The 19895-nt window shown below is 44.3% G+C and overlaps 1 protein-coding gene across 1 annotated transcript in view; it reads right to left on the bottom strand.

Moving 5' to 3' along the window:
- The window catches only part of LOC121271974 (neogenin-like), a 190671-nt gene that overhangs the window by 119413 nt on the left and 51363 nt on the right, over nt 1–19895 (bottom strand). Inside the window, exon 2 of the mRNA XM_041178235.1 lies at nt 10440–10757. Coding sequence (XP_041034169.1) covers nt 10440–10757 — 318 coding nt within the window. The remainder of the gene's footprint in view (nt 1–10439; nt 10758–19895) is intronic.

Raw genomic sequence — 19895 nt, 5'->3', positions numbered from 1 at the left:
ACTGCCCAGCATGCTCAAACACAAACACACACACATACACAAACTGCTCAGCACCAGGGCCTGGGAGAGGGGGTTGCTGATGGTGCCAAACACGGGGGCTAGTGGGGCCCAGGTGTTGAAGGGATGAGGGGGTGGACAGAGGTTGAAGAGTATTGGAGAGGTGGTGGGAGGTTGGGGGGTTTGGGAAGTGGGGTGGTGTGGGGTAGAGGTGTCACTTTTTGTTGTTGCCGAGTTTTTTTATTCATTACTGTAATCACATTTTTCCATTTTAAACCGTACATTTAAATTGAGTTGTACACTGAATGTCAGCTTCTGGGGGAGGAGGAACAATCCAGTTCTTGAGTTAAGGCCGCACTGAATTTATGTATCTTGTATCGTTCTTCTCTGAAAAATTCAGATCAAAAATTCAATGTACATTTTTCTTGAGCTGCTGGTAGATGTCTGATTGACAAATCCTGGAGACAGTGTCATTAGTGTAAAAGGGGCAGATGTCATTTATGGTACATTGTGGGTTGATGCCAGGGAAATCAGAATGGGAAGGTTGTGTTAGCTACAGAGATGAATTGTTTTATAAATCTAGTGATTTCTTTGTAGCCACTTTCCTAATATCAGTGATTAATTATCCTCAGAGAATCAGCATTGGGCCTCCAATTTCACCATTGTTAGTCACTCTGCTTTCTGCATGCAGATGCAATGAAAGGAAGGCCAAACCTACATATATACAGCACCTTCCATGGTGTCTCAAATCGCTTTATAGCCAATTAAATACTTTTGTGTTGTAGTCACTAATATAATGTAGGCAATGTTATCAAATAGCAGAGTAGACTTGAAGGGCCGAATGGCTTACTCCTGTTCTTAATACGTATGTTTTATGTCTTTCGAGATGGATCGGATGAGCTGAGCCGAATGGCCTTTGTCATCCACAATTGTCTTGCAAACAGATGATGGAATCACAGCTGAGGTTCTGTTTATTTATAATGGAAATTTAGTGTGAGCAGGCTTCACAGGGTGAGATTACCAAGACAGGAGTGCACAATGGGCTCATAATGTATTTGTAACCTGTTTTATCCTGCCTATGATTCTCAAGGGTCTTTTCCATTGACTTAAATTTTGTCCTTTTGTCTATTTACCTATCATCCCACTCTATCTTGGTGCTTTTGAGTTTTTGAGGAGAAAAATGTCATGATAAGGTTGTGTTGCATAGTAGATATTGAAACTATATTGTAGTAAGAAACGGCAATCAGCAGAGTCTTCAGACTTGCTGATCAAGAAAACACAAATACAATTGTGAACCATTCAGTCTTTGTCCTCTGGCCTCTTAAAAGTTATGTCACATAGAGACACATGAGGACTCCAATGCTTCTCACTGACAGTGAAGGCCTATGTTGTTCAATCACTCCATTTTGTTGCTCAGGAGGCATTTGATCTATCTACTCAGAGATTATTGATAAAATAGAATCCAATTACACGTCTTCTATGAAATAATTAGATTGAATAATATCACACATCCAGGCAGGAGAAAGTCTTCTAATTCTTCTACAGAATGGAAAAGACCTTGTGCAGTTTATCTGGGTTGCAAATATTGAATCTTTCCCCCAAATATGAATTTGTCATCTTGTTCATATGGTGCAATGTGCATAACATGTTAATGAGGCCTGAGGTAGTCACCAAAATCAGTGTTATCATCTGCACAGTGTTATAAATAACTAATGGGATATTTTCCTGTCAAATTAACAATATTGCATGAAGCTGATAAAGTAAAATTTGTACTTTCTTGTTTGTTTAATAGGTTGGGATCAACTACAGGCCGCACACAAACTAACATTGCATTATATCGCTGCTGCTCTTAATATTAATGGCACATGCTGCAGAGATGTCAGATGATATTTGTAACCAGATGCCAACAATGGGCATCATCATTTTATTAATACTTTTCTGTGATTGGTGAATCTTGAAAGAGGAAAAAATATCATGCATAATTGATGGGGGAGGGTTAAGTTGGGGTTTGGGGAATAAGATGCCTGGAAAGAGGAGAAGCACCAGGGCCCATGATTTCTCTCCCTGGCGCTGCTCAGCGCACACTCGCACCGCCCGCATATATTGGTCAGCATACACACACCCTCTCTCTCACTCATATACACACACACACACACACACACACACACGCTCAGATACTGCGCAGTCATGGACAGGCGCATGGCTGTGATCCAATTGACTCTGCACTTTAGCAGTAAAGACTCACTAATTCCATAATTCAGCAGCAGTAAGAGACTGTAAGGCCAAGAGTGGTTCATAATTGCACCATTAAGAATGCTACTGACATGTAGAAAGGTTACTAAGAGCTCGACAGCTACAGATAATCACTGGGAGAATTTACTATTAAAAGAAGAAAGCTGAGCTCCTGGGTTGGCAATGTGTGACTGAGCCATTCAAAATTCAAGATGCCAAATTCAATTCTGTGTCCATGCTGAGCTAGCTGATCTTACCCTGGGTGACATTACAATCAGCGACATTACAATTTCCATCAGTGCCCAGCGAGGGAAAGCAACCTGGATCATTGCCCAATGAGCAGTGTGTGTGTGTCGCTGGATAAGGGTCAAAATTGGGCTGAGTTGTGATGCACTCCCATGATGAAATAGAATATTGGTGACACTCAGCAAAATCCCAGTGATCACAGCGTTTGAACATCTTGGAATAAATACTCAAGTTACTTTATCTCCCAAAATTTATTGCTCCAATTTCTCCAAACGTTACACAGCATATTTGACAGGAAAATCAGAAGCAATAGTAGCCAGCTGGCAGTGTGTGTGGAGGAGAGGTTGTAGTATGGTGCAGTGCGTGTTGTAAATGAATAAACATCAGGTGATGGCTGGCTGCCTGGCAGCCACTTTACAAGGCATTAATTCAATTCAACCATTCTGATGACATCAGAAGCTGCAGAAGGAGAGCCAGAGATTGAATTACAGGTTCTACACTTACTCCCGGGTATTTGTTCTTTATATTATACAGCTAAATGCTCATTTCTTTACATCAAGTTAGCTTTTCATTCTTTTTAAACAGTTAGGCAGGGGCATGTCCTGAGAACACAGAGGTTATGGCACAGGATGGAAACATAAGATGTGGAAGCTATCACCTGTAACAGTATAGATTCAATTCTACACCCCAGCCCCCACCACCATTCACATAGCTCCACTGGTAAGTGCACAGCCAAAAACATCTGAGACGGCACAGAATAGCTAAGTATCAGGTGAAATTCATGGTCTTTGAAGAGTTAAGTGATCTGCACCAGGTGCAATAATTGCCCTCAGGTCCCCAGGTATAGGGCAATGAGGGAGAAGCAAACTCCAGAGTTCCTGTTCCTGAGTACTATGCACTGTTTCCCACTGCAAAGTGTCAGCTGTGCACTGGTGTGATGCCTGCACTGTCCAGTAACCCACAAAAAACTGCTGACCCAGGCTGACACATTTAGAATGGTCACTGGGATGAGGTAACACGGGGTAGCAGCATTAGTGAACCTGAACTCCTGTTACAGCTCCAACATTCTGGAATCCTACATGTGTAACATTGTGAACAGCTGACCATTGAATGTATATTCACTCTGTATCAAACATACATAATGACCCTCATTCTCTCAACTGTACTTCAGTTACACTATTCTAAATACATTCATGTGTTTAATAACCATATCTTCAGACGTGAAGACGAGGCAGTTTTCACCTCAGGTCACATGCCAGGTGTCCTCACCATAAAATAAAAAAATCCATACTTCAGATGCTTATTTTACAATTGGGAAGTCCAGATGAAAGGGCCAAGCCCACAGTGCTGGTCAACACCAAGGTTAGACAAAAAGGAACAAAGTTCAGCTTAATTCAGGAAGTGGTGATGAGGTGATATTAAGCTTGGGTTTTAGACTGAAGGTAAGGTGAGAGGTGAGAGAGGTTAGGAGTCCCTAAGAAATAAAAAGTCCACTTAAACTGTGAAACACTCTGTAATATTATAGGGTGTCTTCTAAATTTGGATCGTGTGTGGATGGAGCATGTTCAGCTGGAACTAAAGTAATTACAGCTGTCACTGGAGACAACAATTTGAAGTGACTATTGAGAATATTACACTGAAACACATCACAAATTAGAACTGTGATTTTTCTTATTAGTGCAAGTAATTCTCTAAGTAAATCTAGTAAAAATCACCAGACAGCAGTGAGTCACTTTACATTTCAAAACTGAAAACGCACATCTCACAGAGCCAGATGCAAAGTGACCATAAGACTTCTAGGATCAGTTACTGGGAAACCCCACTGTTAGCAAGTTACCAGGCACTAGATTCTTGGAGCTCTGGCTGTCTCCCCTTACACTCATGGTGTTTTGCGAGATCTCACTTGGCAAGTTAAAACGGCTTTAATATCAGGAATTTTTCACTAACTGGTGAGTTTATGAGTTAAGTAAAAAAAAGACTTGCATTTATATAGCACCTTTCACAGCCTCACGACATCTCAAAGTGCTATACAGCCAATGAAGTATTTGTGAAATATAGTCATATTGCAACGTAGAAACTAATACAACACAGAGTTAGGGGTTCCAAAAATTTCAGTACCAGCTCATTCTTTCTCTCTTTGGTAACCTGGCAACTGAAAATCCTGTTGCCATTCACACATTGAAAGCAGGGCTGACAGTAATTAGATACTGTGGACGCGTTGTAGGTGATAAGTAGTTGGCAGATGCTGATGGGTCAATGACTCTGGCTCTGTGCTCAGAGTCATCAGAATTCTGGCAGGACCATCACATGAACCCACTGCCACAGTCAGCGTCTGTAGCTGTAATTTCATAGATATTTTTATTGTCTTCTTCTTTCACTACCCAAGGCCTCTTGTTGGTGTTCAGCTCTGCAGAAGACACATATCGTCTGGTATTTTATTCAGACTGCCATTCCTCATTTGTGAACCTACACATGAACTATTAGTGGGCAACTCAAGTATAGAGCATCACAGCTGACCATAGGAACAACTGGAGGCCATTGAGCCCCTCGAGCTATTCATGATTTATCTGTATCTTATCTCCATTTACCTGCCTTTGTTCCATAACCAAAATTCTTGCCGAATAAAAATCTATCAATCTCAGTTTAGACATTTTCAATTGACCACCCTCCAGCCCCACTCCAACCCCACTGACCCTCCAGCCTCAGCAGCTTTGTGAGGAAAGTTCCAGATTTCCACTACCCTTAGTGTGAAGAGGTGTTTCCTGACAGAGCCCTGAACAGCCTAGCACGAATTTTAAGGTTATATCCCCTTGTTCTGGGCTGTCCCCATAACAGAGGAAGTAGTTTCTCTCTATTTATCCTTTAATCACATCACTTAGGTCACCCCGAATGTTTTATAATCAAGGAAAAGGAACCTTGTCCATCCAAGCTGTCCTCATCATTTAAACCTTTAGCCCTGGTATCATTCTGGGTGAATCTGGGCTGCACCCACTCCGAGATCAAAGTATACTTCCTGTGAAGAATTCAATGCTAATACTCCAGATGGGGTTGAACCAGAGCTTCAAACAACTGAATTCAATCCTGGCCACCTACTGGGGAATCTTCTTGCAAGACTCAATGGACTGTGATCAAGAGCAGGAACCCTGATCTTTTTGCCTCCAAGCCCATGGTTGCTGAGAGTAATTGTAGCACTCTTCCTGTTACTCAGCTGAGATCAGCTAGATCCTGCAGAGACCAGGAATTGAACCTATGAGCTTCTGTTCCTCATGGCTTCAGTCACAGTTGGTGCTGTTAGTTCTGGGTAAGAATTCATTCACACTGCATCCGTTCAATGTAAAAACAGCTGAAGTATTTTTCTTAATAAAGTAAGCCAAAAATCATGTAATAAATTCTGAGAGTTACCTCAGATGATTCAGTGCAGTACCAAGGGAGTACCACATTGTAAGAGGTGCCATCCTTAGCTTGATACATTAAACTGAGGACCCAACTGCCTGCTTCTGTGGTTCAATTAGATATTAAAATATTCCATGTCCCAGTTAAAGAAAATCAGAGAATTCTCCTGGCTCCCTGGCCAACACCACTGTACTATAAGACCATAAGACATAGCAGCAGAAATTAGGCCATTCGGCCCATCGAGTCTGCTCCGCCATTCAATCATGGCTGATAAGTTTCTCAACCCCATTCTCCCGCCTTCTCCCCATAACCTTTGATCCCCTTACCAGTCAAGAACCTATCTATCTCAGTCTTAAATACACTCAATGACCTGACCTCCACAGCCTTCTGTGGCAATGAGTTATCCACTTGTGGGATCTTTCTGTGCAAAAACTAGTTGCACGTATATATGTTATATATGTTCATATAACATGTATAACAGAGAGAAACTTGCATTTATATAGCATCTGTCATGGCCTCGGGGCTTCTGAAAGTGTTTTACAGAAATAATGTACTCTTGAAATGTATTCACTGTTGTGATGTAGGAAACACAGCAGCCACGTTGAGCATAGCAAACTCCCACAAACAGAACTATGATAATAACCAGATAATCTGTTTTAATGATGCTGGTTAAGGGATAAATATTGGCTACAGAATATCAGGGAGCACTCACCTGCTCTTCTTTCAAAAGTGCCATGAGAAACTTACTTCCACTGGAGGGGGAAGACAAGGTTAACACCATATCCAAAAGATGGCACCTCCAACACTGCAGCATTCCCTGAACACTGCACTGGAGTGTCAGCCTAGATAAAGTGCTCAAGTTTCCCTGGAGTAAAACTTAAACCTTCTGACCCGGAGGCGAGAGTGCCACCAACAAAGCTACAGCTGACATGGGGTAAATTAATGGTTAAAATAAATTCTGAATTATCAAGAAAATTTGAACGAAACGTCAATGAGAAGTTGACATTTCAAACACTGACTGCAATGGTTGAAATACTCCCCCTTGGCTGTTCTCAATAAAACATCCTTAATCTATTGCTTTCCGTCGCAATGTGTAAAGTTTAGCTGGCTGGGTAAGAAATTTTCTAGTGGGGACCTATGCCATGTGAACTAAAAAGTTTCAAGGTTAGACTGCCAGCCTGTTTACTCAGTCATGCCAGAGTGAGCTACCACTGTCAGGGCAACAATTCTGGTAACCCCTTGGCTAGCATCACTGGGGCAAAGTCACGGAAAGCGACTGGCACCGATTAAGACACAGTCCAACAAGGGCTGATATGTTCAGGGAAAGAGGAAAGGGACAAAACAGTGAAGTGAAATGTTAGGCTGTTGAGTAGAGTGCGCAGGACTGACAGTGCTGGCTGGTACAATCTTGAAAACATGAAATGATGGACATATGATAATTATTATATTCAGCACAATGACTTGTACAATGACATGCCTGCAACACTGTATAATTTACTACAGACTAATAACATGCACAATTTCAAGTTCCATCAGAGTTTCACAGTTCCCCTGTGTATGACAGGAGGAAAGGCTGAGCTCGACATGCTGATCAGTAACATGCCAGACATGGTGCGAAACTGAGTTCTGAAACACCATTTAAATTAAATGGAAAAGTGAAGGTACAATTACTGACAAAACTCTTAGCACTCTTGGCCATGACTTTACAATCTATTCATTCAATTCAAGCTCTGCTTTATCTACAAAACCCAAACCAGGTCCAGGCAGTTTCTAGGAAAAAAAAGGGAAAAGATTCTGAATGTCTGCGCAGAACATAAATATTCACGTTCAGGATGGATTGAGCCATTCTAGTGAATATATAAAAACTTCACTAGGTTTGAATTATTCAGCCAGGAATGACACTGCTGTCAGCATGGTTTTCCTTGTCTGACTAAAGTCAATCTCCACACACAGCAGTTCTCTCATGCCCCAGTTGGTAAATTGACCAGCCAGCATGAAAATGGCCTGCACAGGCCAGAAGGTCCAGATTAAATCCATTCTCTGCGCTGGCTAAGCGAATCCCAGCCAAGATAGCAGCTGAGGCATTACACCTAATCTCAGCAACCCCAGGTTAGAATTAGGACAGGGTTCAACTGAAGCCCCTGCTTTTGATCACCATGCAACATGTGTCTGCACAGGATTCAGTCTAGCTATAATACTTCCCACAACAGAAGAACGTTCAAATACCCCACTGCCCAACTACGCACTTGCAGAAGGCCTATTTAATCAAGGTGTTAGGAAAGCAATGATCAAGAAACTCTCCCCCTGTGAGAGTCAGCACCTTCAGAAACTGACCCCCAGTGAGAGTCAGCACCTTCAGAAACTGACCCCCTGTGAGAGTCAGCACCTTCAGAAACTGTCCCCCAGTGAGAGTCAGCACCTTCAGGAACTGTCCCCCAGTGAGAGTCAGCACCTTGAGAAAGTGACCCCCAGTGAGAGTCAGCACCTTCAGAAACTGTCCCCCAGTGAGAGTCAGCACCTTCAGGAACTGTTCCCCCAGTGAAAGTCAGCACCTTCAGGATCTGTTCCCACAGTGAGAGTCAGCACCATCAGGAACTGTCCCCCAGTGACAGTCAGCACCTTCAGGAACTGTCCCCCAGTGACAGTCAGCACCTTCAGGAAGTGTCCCCCCAGTGAGAGTCAGCACCTTCAGGAACTGTCCCCCAGTGACAGACAGCACCTTCAGGAACTGTCCCCCAGTAAGAGTCAGCACCTTCAGGAAGTGTCCCCCCAGTGAGAGTCAGCACCTTCAGGAAGTGTCCCCCCAGTGAGAGTCAGCACCTTCAGGATCTGTTCCCGCAGTGAGAGTCAGCACCTTCAGGAACTGTCCCCCAGTGAGAGTCAGCAACTTCAGGAAGTGTCCCCCATGTGAGAGTCAGCACCTTCAGGATCTGTTCCCGCAGTGAGAGTCAGCACCTTCAGGATCTGTTCCCGCAGTGAGAGTCAGCACCTTCAGGAACTGTCCCCCAAGAAGCGTTAGCAACATTAGTCAACAGTCAATACAACAAATAGGAGCAGAAGCTGAATTGTTAGATTGGTGGGCGGGCACAATCAGCGGGCCCGGGATTGGTTGGGGAACATACCGCCAATCGTGATCAACCCCTGACCATGACTTCACACTGCCTGGACAACTAATGGCCAGACATTGTGAAGCATGCACCGAGAAGTTCAGTGCTGCCGGGGTGGGAGGTATAAAGAGGCTGACATCAATGCAGGCGTGGGCCAGGGCTGATAGAAAGCTCTTTGATAGCAGGGAGCTGCGTCGGGGCTGAAGACCTGAAAAATCAAAAATAAAGTTTTAAAATGTTGAAAAAGAATGTCCAAGCATCCCAATCAGGCACCTGAAAATATACATAATGAAAATGCTGTCCACTGATTTTTATTTTAATTTTATTTCATCACAGAAACCTCATCCCATCCTTGGATGAGGTTTCATGAAAAATGTAAAGGCTGCATGGCTGATTCACCTGTCCAGCAACCATAAGGTTGGATGAGCAATGTAAAATTAAAGATAATTGCACCGTTAATGGCCTTAATTGGCCTCTTAAGTGTTGGCGGGCGCCCTTCCGACTTTTGCGCGTGCTCGGCAACCGAAATATCGCGCGAGCGCGGGATGATGTCTGACATCATCTGGCACGAGTTCACGTCCAATCTGGTCGGGCATGTCGACCTAAAAATTCTGCCCCAGGAGTTGCTCAAACAGTCCCTCAAGCCTACTCCGTCATTCAATAAGACTATAGTTAAACTCTTACTTGCTCACAGGCCAGGTAACTATTGCCAACATAGCGGTCATTTGATATCAGGTATCGTCTGCCCAACACTCTTAACCAGTAAGAAAAATACTGTTCATGTGCTTGCATTGTTTTAGATAGAAAACCAAACATTAAGTGAATAAGCTCCCCAAATACCAAAAAAAGCTAGTTACAAAACAGCGGGCATTCTCCATGTTTATGTGAACTACTGAGCTCAAACAGCAGCCTGCGAGTGACCGCCTCGATGTGTAGATATTATCTCCGGCCCAGTTTATTGTGTCTGCACAATGCAGCTAGCCTAAGGAGGACTGGGGTCAGACAAGCATCCAACAGAGACATAAACCCACCAACACGCTAAAAGAGTCTCCAAACCAAGGCACTGAGAAACCCAGAGGAAGAGTTTGCACTTGCACATTCTTGCTCCCGCCACCCATTTCCCAGACCTTGAGATAGAGCCCAGAGATACTCGCCACAGGTCAGCAAGGCTTAAGGGTGCAAGCGTGCACAAAATTACAAGAGTTTAACCAGCAAAATCAATGCAGTCTGTTGCACAGATCACTAGTAATAGGGAGGGGCAAGAGGAAGCAACATTAAAACTAGCTGAAACAGAAGGGGGAGTGCAATTGTTACATCCAGTACAGGGATGAAATTTAGAAGCTGAATCTGCAGCTAAGCAGATAGCAAAGGCTCCAAATTGGGAAAGGTGGTCGGAATCTACAGGAAACAACTGATGCACAAATTGGAGTGCTCCCAAGGGTAACGCTCCACAATAGTACCTACCTGCCACCGTCATTTTGGCAGTCCTACTCACAATGGTCCCCAGGCTATCGATAGTCGCAACGCACTGGTAAAATCCTTCATCAGGTTTGTGGTGTTTGGAATGTACCACACTCCGTATCAACAGTGAACCTTCTGGAAGCATCTGCCTGCGTTCATCTGATACCAGGTTTAGGAATGTCCCGTCTTTTCTCCATTCAATTTTGGCACTGGGTTCAGCGAACACTGAACAGTTCAGTATAACCGATGATCCTCGTATTGCTAGTGTGTCTGCTGGCTCCACTGTGAAGTAGAAAGGGGTGAATGTTCGGATGACAGATTCTGGAGAGAAAAGGAGAAGCAACACTAAATTAAAAGAACTCAATGTTTCTGCAAAATAAGCACCTCTGTTTAAATGCAAACTGTCCAACAGCGGGACAGCCAGGAAACCAGCCAAGGCAACAGTTATCTCTGAATGGAGAACTCAGTTGAAATCGCCACATTACCCAATAGATGAATGCACGACACAGAACGGTACTGTGACTCAGAATAGGAAAGCCCCAGGAACTTTACACAGCACCTAGTCTCTAATGAGTTAACTGACCTCAGCTGGAACAGTGCTAGATGTATTGTCGTTCTTTTCAATATAGAGAGGGGTGGGGAATCAACCAGGACTCTCACTCTTAGTGACTACCCAGAGAGTTCACCAGGAAAGCAAATGAATGAATGCCAACCGAAGGTTGGCTCAGCTATGATGACGCCCTATCCACCTCCCCATCATATCGACATGAAGGACAGTGATTTAGGTGAGGAACCCAGGGAGCTGCTCCGCACTACAAAGGTTAGAGCCTTCAGGAGAAGAAATGGGAATTGAAAATGTGGCAGGAAAGCAAATGAAATGATGGAGATTTGCAGATGTGACTGGAGGCCAAAACTCAATGGAAAGTGTAATTTAGATTTCAGAAATGCAAATCAAATGCACATCGAGGCTGGGCTTCTATTGCATGAAAATTCAACACACTGGAACATGAGAAGCAGCCTGACACACACACACATTAATGTGAAATAAAACCCACTGTTCTCACTGAAAATGTGTCACTTGGTCCCTCAACGCAATACTGATCAACACATTAAACACCAATGCTGTGCTGGGTCTTGTTAGCGGCTTTAAGCACCCTCTGACTGTTTAATTCCGCTTCAGCTAATCCATCGAAAAGCCCTTTAGACTGAGCACCAAGCTGCTAGCTCAGAGGGGCATGATTCTTCACAATCAGAACACCTCACAGACTCTCAGTAAAATGGTTCCACACTAATATCTGCTTCCATAATGGCCTGGTGACTAAAGCTTCATCAAGGGGCTGGGCTGACGGTGGTGCAGTGGTCATGTTGCTGAAACAATCTAGACATTTTACCAGTTTAACCTATTACATTTCTCACTTTATCCAGTTCTGATGAAAGGTCACAGTCCTGAAACGTTAACTCTGTTTCTCTCCACAGATGCTGCCATAACCTTCTGACTATTTCCGCATTTCTGTTTTTATTTCAGATTTCCAGCATCCTTTTTGACCAGTAACCCAGAGGCCCGGGTTAATGCTCTTATGTTCAAATCCCACCATGGCAGCTGGTGGAATTTAAATTCAATTAATAAAATCTCGAACTGAAAGCTATTCTCAGTGACGATAAACATTAAACTCTCATTGATCATTGTTAAATAGCTATCTGGTTCACTAATGTCCTTAGGGAAGGAAATCTGCCACCCTTACCCGGTCTGGCCTACATGTGATTCCAGACCCACAGCAACATGGCTGACTCATAACTGCCTCTGAAATGGCCAAACAAGCCACTCAGTTTAAGGGAAATAAGAGAGGAGCAAAAAATTTCCCTTAGCCAGTGATGCCCAGATCAAAGAATAATCCAGTAAAGCACAGAGTCCCACTGACCTGGAAGCTCCAAGTTCCTTCACCAGTCTACGTTCAGTTACCTGATCTCACACAGTTTTGCTGCTTTTTCTATTCTTCACAGGATGTGGGCGTCACTGGCAAGGCCGGCATTTGTTTGCCGTCCCTATTTGCCCTCGAACTGAACAATTCAAAGGGCAATGAAGAATCAACCAAATTGCTGTGGATATGTCATGGTCATAATTACAGAGGCCAGCTTCACATTTATTAACTGAATTTAAATTCCTCTAGTTGCCATGGTGAGATTTGAACACATGCCCCCAACAGCACCTTCAGGAATTGTCCCCCAGTGAGAGTCAGCACCTTCAGGAACTGTCCCCCCAAGTGAGAGTCAGCATCTTCAGGATCTGTCCCCCAGTGAGAGTCAGCACCTTCAGGAACTATCCCCCAGTGAGAGTCAGCACCTTCAGGAACTGTCCCCCTATGAGAGAGTCAGCACCTTCAGGAACTGTCCCCCCCAGTGAGAGTCAGCACCTTCAGGAACAGTCCCCCAGTGAGAATCAGCACTTTCAGGAACTGTCCCCAAGTGAGAGTCAGCACCTTCAGAAACTGTCCTCCCCAGTGAGAGTCAGCACTTTCAGGAACTGTCCCCCAGTGAGAGTCAGCACCTTCAGGAACTGTCCCCCAGTGAGAGTCACCACTTTCAGGAACTGTCCCCAAGTGAGAGTCAGCACCTTCAGAAACTGTCCTCCCCAGTGAGAGTCAGCACCTTCAGGAACTGTCCCCCAGTGCAAGTCAGCACCTTCAGGAACTATCCCCCAGTGAGAGTCAGCACCTTCAGGAACTGTCCCCCAGTGAGAGTCAGCACCTTGAGAAAGTGACCCCCAGTGAGAGTCAGCACCTTCAGAAACTGTCCCCCAGTGAGAGTCAGCACCTTCAGGAACTGTCCCCCAGTGCAAGTCAGCACCTTCAGGAACTATCCCCCAGTGAGAGTTGGCACCTTCAGGAACTATCCCCCAGTGCAAGTCAGCACCTTCAGGAACTGTCCCCCAGTGAGAGTCAGCACTTTCAGGAACTGTCCCCAAGTGAGAGTCAGCACCTTCAGAAACTGTCCTCCCCAGTGAGAGTTAGCACCTTCAGAAACTGTCCTCCCCAGTGAGAGACAGCACCTTCAGGAACTATCCCCCAGTGAGAGTCGGCACCTTCAGGAACTGTCCCCCAGTGACAGTCAGCACTTTCAGGAACTGTCCCCCAGTAAGAGTCAGCACTTTCAGGAACTGTTCCCCAGTGAGAGTCAGCACCTTCAGGAACTGTCCCCCAGTGAGAGTCAGCACCTTCAGGAACTGTCCCCCAGTGAGAGTCAGCACCTTCAGGATCTGTCCCCCAATGAGCATCAGCACCTTCAGGAACTGTCCCCCCAAGTGAGAGTCAGCACCTTCAAGAACTGTCCCCCAGTGAGAGTCAACAGCTTCAAGAACTGTTCCCCAGTGAGAGTCAGCACCTTCAGGAACTGTCCCCCCAGAATATTTGTGCTGGTCTAACTGAGCCTTCAGCAGTTGAGACCATAAGTGTGGGACTACATAATGAGTCTTGCTAAGAAAGAGCCTGTGCTAATGCATGTGAACAATGACTTGGATGAGGTAGTGGAGGTTACTGGTACACCTCGAACTATATCTCAACATCACCATGAGAGAGCAGAAGTAGAAAAAAGGGTCTGTGTATCTCTATACGGTCAGTGAAACCAAACAGCAGATGTTGAGATGACGCAGTGTTATTTGATGAGGTGAGGTTTGTCAACAGGTTGTCACTGCATCATCTCCATTAGGCATTTCAGGCCTATAGGGGGCTTGAAAACGGAAGAACAAAGTCACTATAAAACAGAAGGATGCATGTAGACAAAAAGCATAAGCTTGTTGGAGGGATCTGCATGATCTACAAGTCTCTCTCATAATGAACACTCTTCTGCTGCTTGGGGGGCTTCTTATTTGTTATGACATAATTGGAAGTTTTTCAAAGCTCCTATATTCCTGTTCGGAGGAAGTTAAAGTGCTCGTGGCACCAGTTAAAGAGCAGGATGTTATGCATTGTGTCTTGGCCAACATTCTTCCCTCAGCCAACAATACCAAGCAATCCTCTGTGGAATGTTGTGGTGCACAAAATGGATGTCACATTTGCTGAGATGGCAGCAGCAGTTCCATTTCAAAACAATTTACTTCATGTGGAGCATGTTGAGATGTTTCTGAGAGGCTTCTTCTTTGTCTTTTCAATTTGCCTCCCTTCCTCATTCCCCTGTCCTCCAACACACAAAAATAACAATGCTCTTTAAAAAATGAGATTGGGTTAAACTGAGCTAAGTCAGTACAAAGTTCAAATTTCACATGGTAAACCTTTCCTGGATTTGGGTGTTAAATAGGATCTGTCTGCACTCTGATACGCAGCCAGAAGCATCACTAAAAACCAGAGATAATAAGAAGACAAAGGATATAATTATCCAAGTAGAATTCCATGTCATTCTAATGACAGGAGACTCAATAACGTAAACGGCATTCTTGATATTTTGTCTAGAGAACATCACTGTGATGGAATCAGATTAACATCAGCAGAGATTCCATTAGTAATGCAGGATATTGGCTAAGATAATTGGCTAAGTTACTTAGCCCAACAGTATGAGGAAGCTGGATTCGAAGTACAGATGTAACTAAATAATACCCTTGCACCATTTGACCCAGTAACTTTTCCTAACTTGTACCTCATGTTTCTTGACTGATATTACTTCAATTGCCTCATACTCATACTCAGGAGTCCTTCAATCCAGATGATACCAGGACTAATTTTTTGAAAACAGAAGAAACTGATATATTAATTAAATCATATCTCCCAATGATAGTAATATGTCCTTTTATAAACAGCATTTGGCTTGAAATGTTGAGAATTAAATGAATTAGAGATAGAGGGGAGGAAGCTCATGCGGGTGCCCTAAGGCTAAAAGACATCTGGGAGCCACTACACTTTGAGTAACAGAACAAAGCTTCAATCAGAGCTGCCCAATCTTTGTCAAATTGTGACAAGCTTCTCAAAGTATCACCATTGGCAAATCTTGGTACAATCCTCCAGTTCCCTTCCATCGTGTGTTTTATGCCATTTCCTGGCCCAATTAACACTGCTCCACATCGCCTCTGCACCTTACAAAGCTGAAAGCTCACCTCACTGAGAGCAGCCAGTGCTCTGAAGCTTCCTTTGGTTGATTTGCAATCAACTGTGTTGGGGTTGAGCAGTTACTCGTTATACGTTTTGGCTCTCTGCTAATGAAGCAGTCCGTGTGCATATGCAGCAAGAGTTGGACGATATTCAAGCTTGGGCTGACACGTGGAAAGTAACATTTGCAACACACAAGTTCCAGGCAGTGACCATGTCCAACAAGAGAGAGTCTAACCATCGCCTCTTGACATTCAGTGGCATTACCATCACTGAATCCCCCAGTATCAACATCCTGGGGGATACCATTGACCAGACACTGAACTAGACTAGCCATATAAATACTGCGGCTACCAGAGCAGGCCAGAGGCTGGGAATCCTGTGACAAGTAACTCATCTCCTGACTCCTCAAAGCCTGTCCACCATCTACAAGGCACAAGTCAGGAGTGTGATGGGTACTCTCCACTTGTCTGGATGACTGCTCCAACAACACTCAAGAAGCTCGACACCATCAGGACAAAGCAGCCCACATGATTGGAACCCTATCCAGCATCTTCCACATTCATTCCCTCCACCACCGATACAGGAGGAGCAGTGTGTACAATCTACAAGTTGCACCCCAGCAACTCACCAAGGCTCCTTTAATATTACCTTCCAAACCCACGACCACTATCATCTAGAAGGACAAGAGCAACAGATACATGGGAACACCACCACCTGGAAGTCCCCCTCGAAGCTACTCACCATCATTACTTGGAAATTTATCACCATTCCCTCACTGTCACTGGGTAAAAATCCTGGAACTCCCTTCCTAACAGCATTGTGGGTGTACCTACACCACACGGACTGCAGCGGTTCAAGAAGGCTCACCATCACCTTCTCAAGGACAATTACGGATGGGCAATAACTGAAAGTCTAGCCAGCGACGCCCGCATCCCATGAACAAATAAAGAAAAAACCTCCAAAGACTTGGTTCATCCTCTCCAAACCACCCCCCCACCCATCCCACCATCAGATTTTTCCTCTATCGAAGGTGCTGACTCCTTGTCTTTCGCCCTGTGGTCTATTCCATATGTGCAACTTCAAATGGTGATCAGTAACTCCCAGGATGCTCCATCTGGCTCTAATACAACACCTACTGGGGCATTACATTACAAGCCGCCAGTAAAGATCTAGCATTCTTTGAAATGAAAATTCACATTCAGCAAGGCGGGATGGGGGTTGGGGTCTCACACACTCACATATACATAGGTGACCTCATTGACATTTAGAAGAACTGATGAACTCAGTTAGGGATAATTGTGTCTGAACAGTTCCTTAATGAAGAGCTCACTACATGGCAACTAATGACCTAATATCTTCTTAAAGAGGCAATGTTTTGAGACTTGAGGTTGTGGCACACACTTACAATTAAAATCACTCCACCTTACAATAAGCCCTTGGGAGCCACACACTTCTAACAGAGCACAGGTTACAGTGAATGCACACATCATCAGAACCTGAACACAAAACATTGAGCAGCTCATCTTTAGAAAACACTGCTACAATAGATACTTACTAAGGCTGTGTGTGTACAACAACACTGAGGCTCTTATAACAATGGGAAGAAGCAGAGAAATAGGGAGGAGCTGGCCACAGACAGAAGTAGGTACAAGATAGAAAGGCACAGAGAGCAAGAGAAAGAGGAATAGAGTGAGAGAGATATGGTAAAAAGTAAGAGAGTTGGACAGAGAAAGACAATGTAGAAGAGGCAGACATGCCCAGCATCGAGCCACTAATCACTCAAAACCAGCTCCAGTGGGCAGGATGTGTAGTTCGTATGTCTAACACCAGACTCCCAAAGCAACTGGTCTATTCTGTGCAAGGCAGGAGAGCAGCGGAAATGTTTTAGGGATGTTCTCAAAGCTTTCCTGAAGAGGTCAAACATCCCCACTGACTCATGAGGGACCCTGGGTTGTGACCAACCAAAATAGAGGTTTATTTGAAAGGCACCAAACACATCGAGGGGCCTCATCAGGAACGTGCAGAGGTGAAGTTGAGGCGTCAGAGGGAGCGCACAAACCTCCAAACAACCCATCCACCCAACCCTTCAAACACCACCTGCCCTGCATGTGACAGAGTCTGCAGCTCACACACTGGACTTATCAGCCACTACAGAACCCATCGAAACAGAGTGGAAGCAAGTCATCATGAATCCAGGGGGACCACCTCAGAAGATGAAGTGGCAGACTACAAGAGGGGACAGAAGAGTAAGAGGCGAAAAGAAAAAGTGGGAGGCAGACAGAAAGGAAGGTGGGCTAGGTAGCAGAGAGGTAGATGGACAGAAATAAAGAGAGATAGAAAAAAGTGGGACACAAACACACAAAGCATTGGATGGGAGTCAAAGCGAGGTGAAGAAATAGAGACTTAGAATGATGGAATTCTGTATATAATAGAGCCTTATAATGAAGGTGAGATAGAGAAAGGGTTGGTCCCAGAGCTGAATCACCGGTAGAAGCCAACTGGTGAGGTATAATAATGTTCAACGGGTGCACCACCTCAAACAAGCCTATTAAACCAGACTAAGTGTTTTATTCGTAGTAGCTCTAGTCTCCTCCTACTAACCTACACTGTGGAATTAAAGAGTCTGTCCTCTGTGTGTCCTGAATTTCATCAGCTCTCATTGCTTGCATCTCCCAGCACTGTTTAGCTAAATCACCCTGTATTCCTTATCTAATATCACAGGGATTTGAAACAGAACAAAAGGATCTGGCAAAACTCCAAACTGCAAGTTACATTTGTTCCTATAGATAACACTCCCTTTTCCTATATTTGGTCCTAGGAAGTTTAGGAGTAAACTGACGCTAAACAGACTCCATTTTATCAACTTCATCTATTTCAGAACCCTAGGAGATGAATATTCTGCCACTCTCACAATGTGCAACACGACTGCATCTATAAAATATATACACTGTCCTTGTGACTAGAGCTCTCTGGGAGCCTGACACCAGCTCTTCACATGAAATCCATTGTCTATGTAACTTGTTATTCACTACAGTGCAATGGTGAACTCTGAAGGAATCGTTCCATGCACCAGGGCAAGAATTCCTGGCAGCTCTGGAGGGGGAGGGGGTTTGGAGGGTGGGGGAGTATCTTCAAAATAAAGGGAGCTCCACAATAGCTAAACACTGCTTCATACAGCATAATTACTCACAACAGGCATACCCTTAACAGAGCTCCAGCCATTAGACGAAACATTCAATACTAAAGGCTAAAAAATGGACAAAGAACAGCATCGATCTGTGGTACCAGCATCGCACTGGGAGCTAAGATCAAATCCACTGTCATATTCGCTCTTCCCTCTCCCTAAATCCTGACTCTATTGAAATCAAGATCCCTCACTCCACTGGCCACTCGAACTTCAGGACTTCTCACCTGCAATCACTACCACGGCTGCTTTTTGACTCCTTATAACGACAAAGGAGGATGTTTGTGAGAGGTTACCACTTGGACTGCTGAATCCTGAGTGAAATGGCTCATTCATTGTCCCCAAACAAACACCCTTCATTCTCCACGTTGTCCTGGCAAATAATTTCCCTTAGATATCATTAAAACAGATTCGCTGGTCATTATCATATTGCTGTTGTGGGATTTTGTGGTGCACAAATTGACAGAAAATGTTTCCAAATTACAACAGTGTCTACACTTCAAAAAAGTACTTAATTGGCTGTAAAGCACTTGGGGCAGCCTGAGGTTAGGAAAGATGCTATACAAATGCAAGTTCTTTCTTTCTTTCTATTCTCTCCCTCCTCCAATGTCCAGGCTTTTAAAACCCAAGCTCTGTGTAAGCTGCCACCTGCTGATTTACCCTTTCCTATCTTGGTACAGTCCTGCTTTCTGGGGATGATCCCTTCACCCATGTCTTTTGCTGTCAAATAACATTCAGGAACAATGAATTAGTCATTCACTCACAGGATTCAACAGTCCAACTAGCAGTCCCACAAACACACCCCACACCAATCGCAAGGAGTTAAAAAGCAACTCTGATAACGGATGTCTGTCTGATCACACCTCCTCTCCCAAACCAACTAGAGAGAAACCAGCTCACCATGTGGAAAATATTTATGAAGCAAACTTCAGGAAAGGATGGAGCAATTTCTGATTGACAACGACACAGGGTCTGTGGACAAGTCGGTTGCAGTTGGCATAGAGAACATAAAGTAAACAGATTCAGAAAAGGAAAATAGCATGTCATGGGCTAGGCAGGAGAAGCGTGAGGCCATGAAGGAAGGGGTTTGAATGCAAAAACAATAATTCTAAAGTCAAGGTATTAAGAGGCCAGGAGCTAAGATAGGTCAGCAAGCAGACAAGTGCCGATGAACAGAGGTTACCTTTGGGACTAGATATG

This window comes from Carcharodon carcharias, chromosome 32, assembly GCF_017639515.1.
Source record: "Carcharodon carcharias isolate sCarCar2 chromosome 32, sCarCar2.pri, whole genome shotgun sequence".
In the NCBI taxonomy this organism is placed as follows: domain Eukaryota; kingdom Metazoa; phylum Chordata; class Chondrichthyes; order Lamniformes; family Lamnidae; genus Carcharodon; species Carcharodon carcharias.
This window is presented reverse-complemented; position numbering and strand designations above follow the sequence as displayed.